General features: G+C 36.7%; 2 protein-coding genes across 2 annotated transcripts; one reads left to right on the top strand and one right to left on the bottom strand.

Annotated features, from left to right (window-relative positions):
- Positions 1 to 2098: 2098 nt before the first annotated feature.
- Positions 2099 to 3788, top strand: LOC103331451 (phosphatidylinositol N-acetylglucosaminyltransferase subunit P). The gene is made up of 5 exons (XM_008234073.2): positions 2099 to 2233; positions 2521 to 2727; positions 2818 to 2890; positions 3347 to 3465; positions 3574 to 3788. Exons 2-5 carry the CDS (start codon positions 2556 to 2558, stop codon positions 3684 to 3686), a joined length of 477 nt encoding a protein of 158 aa, XP_008232295.1. The 5' UTR covers positions 2099 to 2233; positions 2521 to 2555; the 3' UTR covers positions 3687 to 3788.
- A 44-nt stretch (positions 3789 to 3832) lies between these two features.
- On the bottom strand, positions 3833 to 10521 carry PDE318 (P-loop containing nucleoside triphosphate hydrolases superfamily protein). The gene is made up of 14 exons (XM_008234072.3): positions 10347 to 10521; positions 9664 to 9797; positions 8264 to 8384; positions 8077 to 8141; positions 7864 to 7977; positions 7572 to 7646; positions 7209 to 7247; positions 7060 to 7131; positions 6386 to 6499; positions 6165 to 6236; positions 6033 to 6069; positions 5811 to 5923; positions 4701 to 4907; positions 3833 to 4382 (listed from the first exon to the last, which is right to left on the bottom strand). The coding sequence occupies exons 1-14, from the start codon at positions 10423 to 10425 to the stop codon at positions 4302 to 4304; spliced, it is 1323 nt and encodes a 440-aa protein (XP_008232294.1). The 5' UTR covers positions 10426 to 10521; the 3' UTR covers positions 3833 to 4301.
- Positions 10522 to 15058: the final 4537 nt, after the last annotated feature.

Genomic DNA, 15058 nt, shown 5'->3' with positions numbered 1-15058 from the left:
ATAAGCTTATTTGAGGGACACCCCTTATAGGGCCCACTCCCGATTGTATTTCACTAATCAAAATTTTGTAGATACACATTCAAAGATCATCTCTACAAAAAATCACTTGAATCCGATATCATTTGACCATTCAATTGAGTTATTGAAATTTTAGTACTTTCTTGAAGCACAGTATTCATTGATTTTGTAGGACACAATTATATATATTTTTTGTATTTTCTTTTTTAAAGAGTAAGAATGGAAGAGAAGGAGAACAATGCTCTGTGGCTTGGGATAGAGAAGACGCACGAAGAAGAGGAGAGCGTGAAATCATGTTGGGGTATTTTCGGAATATTTTAATTTTCATTAAACCCAGCGCTTTCAAATCTGATTGTGGTATAATCAGAAATTGAAAGCGTCATTAGCTGCTTCCTTTATTGCTTTCTCCACAGCGATTTTTAATAATAAGTGATTTTATCACAGGTTACCAAACGGGCTGGGCTTCCCAAAATTTTTTAAAAATCACTTATCAACCCAAATAAGCAATGCCAAACGGGTACAAATTTAATCAAACAGTTAAGAAATAAGACCTCAACTAAGAGCCATATATAAGGCCCTCACTAGAATTCTTGCTCGGACATTATACTTAACAATGTCTTTTGTATTTTAGGCACATGTAAATGTGAAAGGTGAAAAGGTTAGTAATACATATTCTGCTATTGGAACATAACTATTAATGGAGAGAAAAAAAAAAAAAAAAGTGAGAGAAGTACTTCAACCCCATGGAGAAAACAATTGTACTATAGTAAAGTTTATCAAAATTACAAATCCTTAGGGTTACTGCAAAATTCTCATCTAATTGTCGTCATAGCACCATCGACATCTCTCTCTTTGATATCACCATGATCGTCACCATCGTTCTCGTCTTCATCATACTTGTAATCAGGAAGTGGTCCTTGGTCAGACTCGATGGCCTCCAGATCCATCAATAGGTGCACAAAGTGTAGTTTTATTCGATCAACAGATTTTCCAGGAACAGATAAAGAAACTTTCTCCCACTCCCCTTTTTCGATGCATTCAATATTGTAGGTGGCTATGGCAATCTCGAAGGCTTTATTTTCTTCCCTTGTCCATTCGTCAATGGCTCCTGCCATGGATAGTACTAGTTACCACAAACTCTGCAATCAAATTTTGAGGTATTTAAGTATAAACAATGGAGAGGCACGTCTGAGAGATTGAAAAGAAGCGTGATTCAGTACTTGTTTATATAGGAAAGTTTTGCTAATTGCTTTGATTGTAAGATTCACAAGCAAAAGTAGTTTATTTTACATGTCTAAAAAGTATGTCAAATTGGTAAGTATTTATGTTTGTGTATCCTAGTATTTATAAGGCTGATACGGCGTGATCGTGATATCTTTCTGAAAGGTTCAGTTTTATTTTTCAGACTAATACAAAGGGGGAATTCAAAATTCAGGTTGCTTTCAAATTTAGGAAAAGAAATATCACTTCATCAAAAGTAGTTTATCAAGTATTTAGAATGTATATTACAAGGACAATTCAATGGGGGAGATAAGAAAGAATGTGGGTGGGTGGGATTGAACTGGACTATTTCAATTAAAATGGACGAGTTATGGTAGTTGTTTGGTGCGCTGACTGAACTTATTAAAATGGATAACAATCCAACATATTGTGTCTTATAAGTCTCACATGGAAGGATGAGGCTCATAAGAACTGATTTGCACTCAATTACAATCCAATTCAAGCCGGGTCACCAAACGAGGCCTTAGTTTAAAGTACAACATTAACATCCAAAATATAAATAGAGAGTTGAATGAATTAACATTATATTGTTTGGGGAGGATCTGTGGACTTTCTTAGTTTGTCTTCTTGTTCTTCGCTAAGGTTCAGACTCTTTTTTTGTGTTTTTTGTTTTTTTGATACAACAATAACAAAGGAAGGCGAATTCATAATAGAATTTCGATTGCAGGGTTAATTCAAAATTAGTGAAGATCAGTGTGTCAGATTAGGATTAACTCAAAATTACTTGAAGCTCATGAGTCCCAAGCCCATGATATTTTTATTCAGGCCCAATATCCAGAAAATTGCATTTACTCAGAGGTATTCTTGGATCAACGGCGATACACACACAAACGCACACCACTTTCGGCTTCGATCCGGGTTCAACCAGAGCACAACAGCCACGACAAAACGCTTCCCTGTCCTGCGTTTTGGCTTCGCATTTTGCCGATTCCAGGTACTCTCTCTCACTCCCATTAACAAAAATCTGATGAGCAATTTGTTGCATTAATTTCACAATTCATTTCCCATATTCTAATTCTCTCTTTCTGTTTTTGTATCCTAAATTTATGATGTCTCTCTTCTCTTTTCTCTGTTTCAATTAGAGGAAGACACATTCTTTTCTCTTTTTATTCTTATCTCAATTATGCACTTACAGAATTTCAACCAGTAACATAGGAGAAAATGACCCAACTCCTTGATGAACTAAGATGGATCAAATCTTTTTTTTCTTGTAATTTATAGATTTTTTGGGTTGTGCTGGAATTCCAAAAGAAAGCATGGAAGATTCTTATTCTGTTTGCAGTCCCAGAAGAATCCTGAGTGTATCAAAGAAGAGGAGGGCAACAGTGTCTTTTGTAGATTCAGATGATAAGGCTTCTGGGTTTCATGGCCCCAAACCTTCTGAAGTTTATGGCTTTGTTGGTTCCATCACAACTGTTGTGGCTACAGGTCTATTTCATCTACCATCCTCCTTCCTCGAGAGATTTTAGAAAACAAAATTTTCTTTTAATATTTACTTTGGTATTTTTCTGTGAGCAGTTATTTTCTTGGTGTGGGCATATGTTCCAGAGTCTTGGCTACATTCCATTGGGATATTTTACTATCCCAGCAGGTCAGCTTGGTTTCTCTCATGTGTTTGCAAGTGTTTTTTCAAAGATTTTGTTCATTTGGAACTTTGATAATGTTTTGTCATAGCTAGGGGAACTTAATGTTTAAATCAAAATAACGTTACTTTGATTGGGAAAGAAAAAGTTTGGTCAGTGTTTCTTAATGGAAGAGTTCGTGGAGAGAAGTTCTAACAAAATCAGCTCTGGTAGTGAAAAAAGGGAAAAGAAAAGACAATTGCTCTGGTGGTTTTTTTAATGTGGTAATTTTGTTTTGTCCTTGAATACTTTTTGTTTTTGAAGTACAAGCGATAGTCTAAACTATAAGGGAGAAGGAGAGGCTCGGTGGTTCTCACATGCACACTATTATGATGTCATGGAGATTCGAACCTGAGAGCTCTAGTTTGCAAGTCAAGGCCTTGAACATTTTCAGTTAGTCTTTGAATTTGTGTTACTATTTTCAGGTATTGGGCATTGGCAGTGCCAGCATATGCTATGATGACAGTGGTGTTAGCTTTGGGATTTTATTGTGGCGTCAACTTCATGTCGACTCCTCCCCCATCTTCCTTATATACTGTATATGGTGAGAGTTGATTACCTCCTTTTTGTGATGAAAGTTTTGGATGTCTTGTTCAGGCTTCAAGTTCATTGTTTTGATAAGTTTTGCATAAACTTCCATTGTCTTCTGCAGATGAATTCAGTAGAGATCCTTTGAGCTCTGCTCCAATGGGGGGTGATGATCAGCCTATAGAACCTATATCCGATATCAGTATCGACAGAATCAACCGTTCAATGTTCAAATAACACAAGAACCCTTAGGGCATTGGAAACTTGTACATAGCTTTTTTATATTTTCCCAAGAATGGTATTGAGTTTTGAAATGAATTGGTGACTTGGTTGAGCAAACGGCACTCCATGGCCGGAAAGAAAAATACACCTGGACGAGCTCGTTAAGTAATCTAAAATTATACATATAATCATCAACAGGGAGCTAAAAATTTAACTGGACAAAACAGCCGAACCTATTCCATATGTCTTTAAATGGTTCATAGTTGTCCAAGCAAATGTGAACGACTGTGATTTAGTACAGCTCTTTTCCAATTAGCAAAGGTAATACAATTTGCAATGCATTTAACTCAGCTTCTCTGTACCTAAGTAGAGACTGACGATCACACGTAGACCAAACAATCTGAAAAGTCAGGAGTGTATTTTATAGACAAGCACTTGCATGCTGCAGATCTTCCGCTAGTCCGGAAGCCAAACTCACAATTGGCTTCCCTTCTTGGGGATGAAAAAATTTGTAAATTGATTGTCATTTCACCAGAGGCGGAAACCATCCTTGGGATGATCAAATTTGTAATTTGATTTTCATTTCATCAGAAGCGGAAACCAATATTGTTTATATTTCAGAGATTTCTCTCAAGTAAGAACTTCTAGCTTTTCTTGAACTTGGATCCTTGTCATCTGAGAGTTCAACATCTCATGCACTCTACTCTTTAACTGCAGTGCAAAAAGTTGATGTCTGAATTGTAAGTTTACAAGAAAATACTTTCTTTCCTATTTAATTTGTTAAGAAACTACAAGCAACAAGTTCATCAATCAAACAGAGAACAATTATCATAGAACGCAAGAGATGAGAATTTTAGTTTTAGAATGCCAGGCCTAGGAGTGTGTCTACATAAAAATGAGCACAACTAATAGAAAACACAAATGTGCCTTGTAGCAATGTGCCCCTTTCTGTAAAGTTCAAAACATCAAAGCTCAAGGCTTCCATGTTCAACACTATATCAGAGAGTAACATTATGATATAAAGATTACCTCAGTGAGCCCTACTTCATTTGTCACTGACACATGAAGAGCTCCATCGGGACCCAATTTCCGGTACCTTTCCAGCTCAAGATTAGAATCATCACCCTTATCAGTAGCAAATAGCACTGGAGACTTTTGCAACAGATCACATTTGGACACAACATCAAGCCACAGATGCTCGCTAAACCTCTCCTTTATTTCTTTGTATATGACAAACTGCAAGCCGTCATAGAAAAAATCATGAATTTAATATATGTGAGAAAGAAAGAACAAACAGAAGAATAGTGAAGGGGAGTATTTTCTATAGAGGTGGATTACAAAGAAAGAAACTATAGTGATTTGTCTCTCAACCATCACTTAAATGTGTTGTGAGCTGTAAAAATCACTTCCATTTTAATTAATTCAACCCAATGTCACTGAAATTGTCTCAGCTCTCAAGCACAGATACAGGAATGGATACAGCGCTACGATACAGTGCAATACAGCAACAGTAAAAAACTAGAATACGGGCACAGTAAGGATATGGCAATTAAAATAATATTATTCTTTTTACTTGGCACTGTTGTGTATGGTCATATTTAATTTAGTATTTTCATATGGTAATAATTTAATTTAGCATTTTTTTGGTAAATATTTAATCTGAAATTTATTTTTAATTGGTAAATATTAGAGATCATTTAGGTGGGGCTGCATTTGATAACAAGCAGTCCTTGAGTCGTTTTCGATTCTTAAAAAAGCAGCAGATGGGCCGCATCCTTTTAAACCCACCACCTAAAATGGCACCGTGTAACTGAAATTACTCCTCCGTCCTCATCTCGCTCCCAGTTCCCATCTCTCTCTCTCTCTCTCTCTCTCTCTCTATATATATATATATATATATATGTTGTCTTCATTTCTGCATCGCCTTCTTCTCTCCCATCTCTCCATCTCTCTCTCCCGTGTCTTCTTCTTCTTCTTCTTTGTCAGCCGTATACCAAGCCGTACCCTGTGTGTATCAACTAGGGTTTAGGGTATCGAACCCGTATGCGCATCCGGTATGTGAACACTGCAATACTATTTTTCTTTTTTGAGTTTTACATACTACTTCTCGATTCAACTATAAAAAAGAAGAAAAAAAACCTGATCAGAAGGTGAGGTTCCACATTGTCCAGAGAGGTCATGGACATAGAGTATTGCCGTTGGCAGATGTGAGAGCACAGCAAGCGTCAATTTTTCCAGATTATTTCTGTCCTCTGAAACACCAAAGAAAAAAAATATGAAATTTTTCATGCAAAGCACTGTAGTCCAAGAAAGCATCCCTCAAAATGACATAATTAAAACCAATAAATGCCAGTCACTTACCATCACATCTCTTGAGCAGCCCAGGAGTGTCTGTCACCTGCACTCAGTTTATACATATAACAAAATTAAGATTGAAAATAAAAAATAAAAAATATATATATTCGACTCTAAATATTAGAGATATTGAGCCACCTGAAAAGTTTGATGGTTTGAAATAATGTGACCCATCAGAATTCCTCTTGTTGTAAAAGGGTAGTTGCAAACCTACAAACAATCAAAAGAAAGAAAACAAGTCTTTCATGCTTCATACAGCAACATAAGCTCAACCCATTCAAGAATGGACTATCGATTAGCCAACCACATATACAAAACAAAATATCATCTTTGTCATTGAAAATTGAAATTGTGCACACCTCAGGCTTCCCTGTGGAGAGTATGCGGACCAAAGATGACTTCCCGACATTCGGTGCTCCGACAAGACAAAGTGTCGGTGATTCTAGATCAACTACTGGCATTGCTCGCAGAGTCTGCAAATATAACTGGTTTAAAGAGATGGCCTTACCAAAACAAAACAAAAAACTCAATAATCACACAACAAATCAGAGTTGTAAAAAACAACCGTTATAGGTCCCAAAGTGCACTCCTAAACAAGGCATGGATCCATAGGAAAGTTGTTTATAGGTTATACTGACTGAAAAAGTAAGAAGCAGCCAAATAGTATGAAAATTTAGACAACTGAAATATGATACAAAAGTTCATGGATTAAAAATAATATATTAAAACATCTTGTTGGCCAAAAGAACTTTAAATAAAATTTTCCTCCAGTGTCTTAAAATAAAGTAAATTGAATGAAACATATTTGACTGACCTAAGTTTTCATAGAATATTCAACTCTATTGGTGTAAGGTGTAAGACCAGGTGCACAGACACACATGCACGTACATCAAAAGTGCGTTGAAAAATCTAAACAGTTACTAAACCATCATAATACATGATACATGGCATGCATTCCTTAAAATTGAATGAAAAGAATCAATAAAGAAAAACAAAAGCCACTATAGAACTCCAATTTCAGAAAGCAAAGTACCTTGGCTATGTGTAACAAATCATCGACATGTTTTCCTCCACGATTAAATGTCTCTTCAACTTTCTTTATGCCCTGTAGATACAGTTAAGAGAGTAAAAATCTACACAGATGGAATGGAGGTTTCTTTTTGGCTAAAGATAAGAAATAACCTCAGTTAGCCTTTCCTCTGCTTCTTTCTTCGACAATGACTGCCACAGTGTATATGAGAGTTTGTTAAAATCTTTCGTCTTCAAAATCAATAAAAAAAATTAATTCCAAGCTTTTTTTTCTTCGATAGGAGCTTAAGAGTTTATTTTTATTTTTATTTTTTTCAGAGAGGAACCTTCAAGAGTGTATTATAGATATAAATTAAACATGGAAGAGTAAAATTCATAAAGTAATCATAGAATGCAGTGTTTGTGTTTCTGGTAACAGAAGATGCAAGTAATCCCCAAAAAGCTAATAAATGAAAAGGGGATAAGAAGCTTGAAGCAGGTATTGCATCATAAAGCTTAAAAAACCAAGACTTCTACCTTAGCACAAAGAGATGCATGTTCCTTTCCAACAGACACAACCTTTTTCCTCAGAGAATCCACCTTTCCCAACACCTGTAATTATCAAATTAAAAAGTTGAAGTACGATAAGTTGAAAAGGGTCTAAACGATTATACCTGTCTGCATTCTGTTAGTGTAAAAGGAAACATGAAAATACCAATAAAACTCATATTTTTACTACAGAAAAAAATTATTTCAATCAATTTTTTATTATACTAACATCCTCAAGTTATTCCGAGTGGAAATTGGCCACAATTTTCTCAGGATATACCTCTTCATAATTTCCATCCCCAAGAGTTAATTCAATAAGAGATCGCTCATAAGGGTGAAGATACTTTTTATTTGGAAAATTCTCTGAATAAGTTCTCAAGGGTACTGCTAATTCCTGAAGGTGGAAAAGAAAGCTAGTCAGTCATCATTGAATCATATAAAAACATCACAATAGAAAATATAATAAAATGACAAACTAAAGTTGAGAACAAACTTTCATCAATGCATCAAGTTGCTTTGCACCTCTATTTCTTTCCCGCTTTGCAATATTGGCAATACCTGCAATATAAAGAAATTAAAAATCAGGGCTAGCAGCAGGTCCTATAAACCAAGTTCCATCCGACTTGAATCTAATGCTGTTCTGTCAATTTTGATCTAAAACACATGCCCATAACAAATACCCTTTGTTGGTGAAATCCTCTTAGCCTTTCTTAGTGCAGAATACAGAATGTCAACAGATGGCATCACCATGGGTAGCTTTTGGAATGCACCAACTCCTTCAAGATTTTCTGGTGATTTGTCCTACAATTACAACATTGGGACCATGGTAGCCATCATTACTTTTTCCAATACTTTAGTCTCAAGAAATCTTAATGACAAAAGATTGTACAAAGGTATGGATCAGAAAACAAAATTACACCAATGAAGGGAAAAAAAATTGGTACATGTGTGAAACTTATTTAAACATGAGAGAACAATGCCCTTGCTTAAACACTAGAATATCAAAGTAACCCAAACAATAACAATCCACTAACATAAATGGCATGCAGATCTTAAAACTTGTTAAGGTTGTCAAGGTCACTTTAACTGAGGTATAATGCCATATGAATGCACCAAATAATCAGAATCAATCTTCTTAGCACATACAACTGAAGTTACGTTCTAAAATTTAATCAAACATGGATATTTCAACCTTGATGACTTAGTGAGCTAAACACCCCCAACTCACAAAATCTATGCAGGCACTATACTGTTTAATGCATGCCTCCTATATGTCTGTTTACCTGGTACATAATACTCTTGTTGTTAGCAGACCAAACACTGAATTTGTCAACTACATCGATTGTTTACTTATAACGAAATCGTCCTTAATATTCCTGCAACCTACCTCATGAGATGCACACCTTGGAAAGTCAACCAGTGTGCAAAGGCAGGCTAAGTCCAAAGAAAACAAACAAACTAAATAACTACTGCTCTATGATGAGATTGACCCAGTAGATCAGAGTCCAAAATACAAACTAAAGAAGCAGGAAAGTCAGCCATTCTTCCACTCCAATAACTCCATTCCCTATATGCCCGCAACTTCTAAATCCCAAACGTCAAAGGCATAGTTCAGAATGGTTCTTGACCAAAACCCATATCCCTCTCTGACTGCTCCAGAAGGGCATACCCTTATTGCAGTCAGTCATTTGATGCTTGAATCCTGCATCTCACATAAGATTTCACCATGCCCTGATACTTATTCATGAGGTCACTCCAACCTCTCACACTTTTTGTCATCCAACAAGAAAATGGTAGTAAAGAAATAATGAGGGATGGAATTCACACATAACAGTAAAGACATATACAGTTACTTATATGAACACAGTAACACTATTTAATGACTCAATTCTCTTGTTAAATATTTCCGTTAAACTACGAAAGTAATGATAATACATCTGCTTCCCTTTTTCCTTTTTAGGACGAAGTTTTTATTTCATATCAGTTCTTGCTTTGCTTCATTTGCTATTCACTATATCCTCATCTTGCTATTAAACATGCCCTTGAGACCAAAATAAATACACATACCAAAGAGAAATACCTTCGGTTTGCTTTCTGGTTTAACCAAGGCTGTGGGTACATAGCTTCCCTTGACAACTTCATATGCGGAAGTTTGTATTTCCTTAGAGAAGCACAGGACTGGATAAATTCTGGCACTAGGTATCAAGTACGGACCTGCACTAGGAGGGTAAATAAATATTCGTAATTGGTATAAGTCATTTAAGTTTAAAATGAATATGGTAATCACGCACCAAACCAAAAGACATTTAATTTCTCAAAATAGTCAGGAGCACAACGGATATTGAAAAGGGGAGAAACAAATAAACTTAACAGAGAACCCCAACAGTTAAAAGACAGATTTTTCAATTTTATGAAACGCAAATTTCTATGATTTCCTCAACCTTGAAGCTACCAGACGTGGATGGGTTTCATAAAAAGCTGAAATAGTGTTCAGGGTCGGGCCCAGACTGGTGGAAAACAAAGAGTTTTGAAGAATTGCTTGAGATTGCAATGGAAATGAGCTCGTGAATTTCAAACTAACAATGGCAACAAATGCAGTGGTAGATAATGAATAATTAACAGCATAAATCAAGAAGGAAAGTGACAGAGAGTTTAAAGCAAGGCACACATACAGTAGAGTTTATACACATAAAAAATGGTTGGATTTTTCTTGTTTTGACGATAGGAAAGTGAGAGAGAAGATAAGGAGAGAATGATGGGCACCTTTGGAAAATTTAGAGCTTCTGAGTAGTAATCTGTTTGGATTCTGGCACAACTGGAAGAGACTACAAGCCCTGCTCATCCTCCTCTCTCCTCAGTCCAGCAGCTTCTGAAGAATTTGTTTTAGCTCTGGTAGAGCAAAAGAATGGCCATGTAAGCGAGGTTTAGGGGTTTATCGAGTGTTTTCCTTCTCTTAATTTTTTATTTATTTATAATTTTATTGTTTTGAGAGAGTTATCGACTTTTCTCATAAATGTATTATTTTCTTATTAAAAAATTATTTATAATATTGACCTCGCATCCCAAGTAGTACGTTCAATTCTCTAGCATTTCTACAGTTACCAAGAATGGGAACAGAACTTACTATTCACGTAAATAATTCCCCCAAAGAAAGTGTGTTTCAAAGTTTAGCTTGTCATAGCAAATGCTATTCATTTTTTTGTTTTTTTCACAACTTTGTTTACTTAAACAATTAATTTGGATAATATTTTCGGATAAGATTTTTGGGTTCCTACGTGTCAATACTATTCATATCGGATAATATTTTATTTTATTAGTTGTATTGGTTGGTATTTATAGAAGAAAAAAAAAGTATGAGGATTTGGTGTTAAAAGTGAAGAGTATTGGTTGGTATTTATAGACACTGGCGTACCCATAATTTTTTAACGGAGGTGCAATATTGGCTAAGTATGAAAAATGGTTTTTCGGAATAATCATTTTCTCAAGATAATTTTTTGGCGGCTTTTATTCCTTACACATCAAATAAGAAAATTTGATTTTATGGGATTTTAATATGAAGTATATATTGTAATAACCCAAACCCAAAATTAATATTTAATTATTAATTTATTTGAGAAAAAGACTAAAATACCCCTAGAATATTTTATTAGTTTAAAAGTTGACTTTTTGACCTGAAAGGAATTTGGAGATTTTAGTTGTACCGTTGCGTAGAGCGCGATGAAACGAGTCCGTAGACATGTAGTGGACTCAAAACGGAGTTGTAACGAAGGAGTTACGAGCAAAAGAAGTTCAGTGGCATAATCGTAAATATCTCGAACTTCAAATTTTATAAACCCAGATTTTTCTGGGTTTCGGCAGAGAGAACGAGCCGACTTTCTGAGCTGATTCCTCTCAGCTCCGACCCCCGATTCAGGCAATACCAGTGCCAAATGAACCATGAAACTTCCCTCTTCCAACCCCAGCCATTCGCCGCCATGATCCGCCGCCATAGTCGCCGAAAACAGCCACGAAACAGGCGGCGCTGGCTTTTTGACGAACTTCCAGCGTTCGTTCTCCGTCGTCCGGCCACCAAATCGGACGAGTGAGGTATGGTTTTCTAGCTATTTTTCATGCTCTAGCTGCTGGTTGGGTAGGATTTCAGAAATTTCTAGCGTAAATAGCTCGATTTACGAGTTAGGTTTCAGCCAGTTTTGAGTCACTGTTCGGCCATTTCCGGCCACTTTTTGGGGTTGGTCCAAGAACAAAAGTGGTTCCAAATAGGGTGTTTTACCTAGGATAGGAGTCTTGAACCGAGATGTTGAGATTTTCCGGCGAGGCGTTATCGCTTTAGCACCACGCGCGTGTGGCGGCGCGTGGGCAGCAGGGTGGGGACCACAGTCAGTTCTAGAGTGATCTCCTAGTCCTCACGAGCGCATAAGATTTTGCGGATCTTATTTGGATAACGTTTGAACCCCGAACGGATCTCGCCTAGTATGCGATTTCGGTTCTATATGTTTGAACCGTTGGATCGTAGTCAACTTCAAGTATGTTGATCTAGGTTTTTCCAGGATCGTATAGTATTTGTGGATCGTAAAACGGAGTCCCGATACTCAAAAGCGTCAACCCTAGAGTATGTTTTACGGATAATTGAACCGATTGTGTCGAGCGGTGAAAGAACTACGTATGGCTTGATCCCTCGTAAAGGGTATGTAGGCAGCCTACGATTAGCGAGCCACGAGATAGGGCCCGAGTTTGTGTTATCGCCTTCCGGGCATTTTGGTCATTTACGACCCATAGGCACTAGGTGTCGATTTAAAACGGGATTCGCCGGATTTCAAAGTGGAATTTGGGTCGGGTCGTTTCAATTGGTATCAGAGCATTAGGTTAACTTCCTGTAGACACTGCATTACATGTGCATCCGTATTTTTAGAATTGCTGGACAATTATTAGGTTGTTTTATTCCAATTGTTATTTCAATTGTTATCTTATATTGTTATTTTATTTATTGCATTGGTGTGATGGAGAAAACAGATATCCAGAAGGATTTGAAAATTTTGTAAGGTATTCATTTGAGAAACTTGTTATACATGTTATTATATGCTTATATGTCGAGAACTGAGGTTTAGCAAGATCAGTATTTAATTATCTATATTTGTTCTTATGATTAATTGTGTTGTAAGGGTATAAATTTATTATTGGAATTATATGCTCAGCAGAGAGTAAGGTGGTTAACCAACTAGCTAAGTAGTTGATGCATATATTCAGGGGTTGAAAAGGAAGAAATTTAATTTTTGATTTTCATCAGATTTTGGTATATATAAATATATGTATATAATTATGTATATATGAATATATTTTAAGCTCAGTTGAACACCAATTTATTGGAAGTTGTGAAAATAGCAGATTATGGTTTTCAAACCCACCGTGAGGGTACCCCCCGAGTTGCCTTGAGAGTTATTTTGCCCCACGAGTTCGGGATGCGAACCGTGTGGTGCAGATGTCTGATCGATTATTTTGCCCCACGAGTTCGGGACGCTGACCGTGTGGTGCGGAGTTGCGGCTCGGATTGAGAGGTTGTCTCCGAGACTGCGGATCGGTGACTACGGTCCCCGAGTCCTACGATTGGCTCGGATTGACTTTGTGTCACCGAGACCTGCCGAGGAATTGTGATATCGATTGCGGCTCGGGTTGATTTTGTATCCTCGAGACCTGCGGGAATTGAGTTATCGTGAATTGATGGATATCGGAATTGTGGATCACTATAGGGGTGCGCCTAGGTGGAGAGGATTTTATCTGATTACCTTTATTTTCTTAAGCATTACATCTTTATATGTATATATACACACACATGGTTACTTATGAATTTTAAATGAGTTCGATGCAAGTTTATTCAAAGTTTGTTTATTTCATTTTATTTTCATCCAGGGTGCTTTAAGTTATCTTATTTTATGTTATTTAAATTGTTGATAGTAATTTTTATTGTTGGTTATGATATTAAACAGTTCAAGTATTTCTAGCATATTTTGCCCCACGAATCTTACAGTTATCCAGACCGTAGGAGCTGCGGATCGAGTTGACGGATGTCTCCCGAGTCCAGCCAGGATTACAGAACATGATGAGTTATACATTCATTGTTTTTCAGCAGAATTACTATTTGATAAGTCATGCATGAGTCAGGATGTTTGAGATTGTCAGAGTATCATTGCTAATCTAAAAGTTGACATGAATTGCATTAGTAGATCGAATTATTTGAATTGCTGTGGCCTGATGCCAAAATATTATGATGTATGATTACTTGAATATGATTTGATGCATGATGGCAGATGAGTTATATAAATATACATACTTGTTTTACAGGTAGAATGTTTTGGGAATGTTCTTACAGGAGATTCTGCTGAATTTTCGATAGAAGTCACACCGAATTTCGATTAATTGATTAAAAGGGCAAATTAGTCTTTTGTGCCCACATTAGCAGTGTCGGACACTCATAAATAATTTTAGCTAAATACCAGATTAATGGCAGCAGAGTTTTAAGTTTATTAGAAATTCAGTTAATTAGCAGATCTTTTGAGTTTTATATTTCCTTAAGCCACAAGTATTTCATATATAAATGTGTGGCCCTCAGATTTTATTTATTACCCTATAAATACTGATTATTGAGATGCAAGTAGTGAGTACAGACTAGAGGGACAGACTTGAGAACCCCGGGTAACAGATGTAGGCTTAGTACCCATCACTCGAAAAGGTGAGGGTAGACAGATATAAATAGGTTGCTCTCGGATTTTATTATTTGAATTATAGATGCAGATACTCAGACTTATAGTTACAAACGAGTAGCAGTTGTGGGTCCAGACCCTCACTCCCCTCCGTTAGAGGGAAAGTAAATTTCGAGGACGAAATTTTTGTAAAGGGGGTAGATTGTAATAACCCAAACCCAAAATTAATATCTAATTATTAATTTATTTGAGAAAAAGACTAAAATACCCCTAGAATATTTTATTAGTTTAAAAGTTGACTTTTTGACCGGAAAGGAATTTGGAGATTTTAGTTATACCGTTGCGTAGAGCGCGATGAAACGAGTCCGTAGACATGTAGTGGACTCAAAACGGAGTTGTAACGAAGGAGTTACGAGCAAAAGAAGTTCAGTGGCATAACCGTAAATATCTCGAACGTCAAATTTTATAAACCCAGATTTTTTTGGGTTTCGCAGAGAGAACGAGCCGACTTTCTGAGCTGATTCCTCTCAGCTCCGACCCCGATTCAGGCAATACCAGTGCCAAATGAACCACGAAACTTCCTCTTCCAACCCCAGCCATTCGCCGCCATGATCCGCCGCCATAGTCGCCGGAAACAGCCACGAAACAGCGGCGCTGATTTTGTGAGAACTTAGCGTTCGTTCTCCGTCGTCCGCCACCAAATCGGACGAGTGAGGTATGGTTTTCTAGCTATTTTTTCATGCTCTAGCTGCTGGTTGGGTAGGATTTCAGAAATTTCTA

This window comes from Prunus mume, linkage group LG5 (genome assembly GCF_029339155.1).
Source record: "Prunus mume cultivar Tortuosa linkage group LG5, ASM2933915v1, whole genome shotgun sequence".
Taxonomy (NCBI): Eukaryota; Viridiplantae; Streptophyta; class Magnoliopsida; order Rosales; family Rosaceae; genus Prunus; species Prunus mume.
The sequence above is the reverse complement of the archived record's forward strand: the minus strand, read 5'-3'. Positions and strand labels throughout refer to the sequence as shown.

What these genes read in the sequence shown, in the direction of transcription:
- LOC103331451 (XM_008234073.2), top strand. Translation starts at nt 2,556, where the DNA reads ATGGAAGATTCTTATTCTGTTTGCAGTCCCAGAAGAATCCTGAGTGTA. An exon ending in ATATTTTACTATCCCAGCAG is followed by an intron (nt 2,891 to 3,346) that starts GTCAGCTTGGTT and finishes TACTATTTTCAG; the next exon opens with GTATTGGGCATTGGCAGTGC. An exon ending in TTCCTTATATACTGTATATG is followed by an intron (nt 3,466 to 3,573) that starts GTGAGAGTTGAT and finishes TGTCTTCTGCAG; the next exon opens with ATGAATTCAGTAGAGATCCT.
- PDE318 (XM_008234072.3), bottom strand. Translation starts at nt 10,425, where the DNA reads ATGAGCAGGGCTTGTAGTCTCTTCCAGTTGTGCCAGAATCCAAACAGA. An exon ending in GAGGATTTCACCAACAAAGG is followed by an intron (nt 8,142 to 8,263) that starts GTATTTGTTATG and finishes TTTATATTGCAG; the next exon opens with GTATTGCCAATATTGCAAAG. An exon ending in TCTCCACAGGGAAGCCTGAG is followed by an intron (nt 6,237 to 6,385) that starts GTGTGCACAATT and finishes GATTGTTTGTAG; the next exon opens with GTTTGCAACTACCCTTTTAC.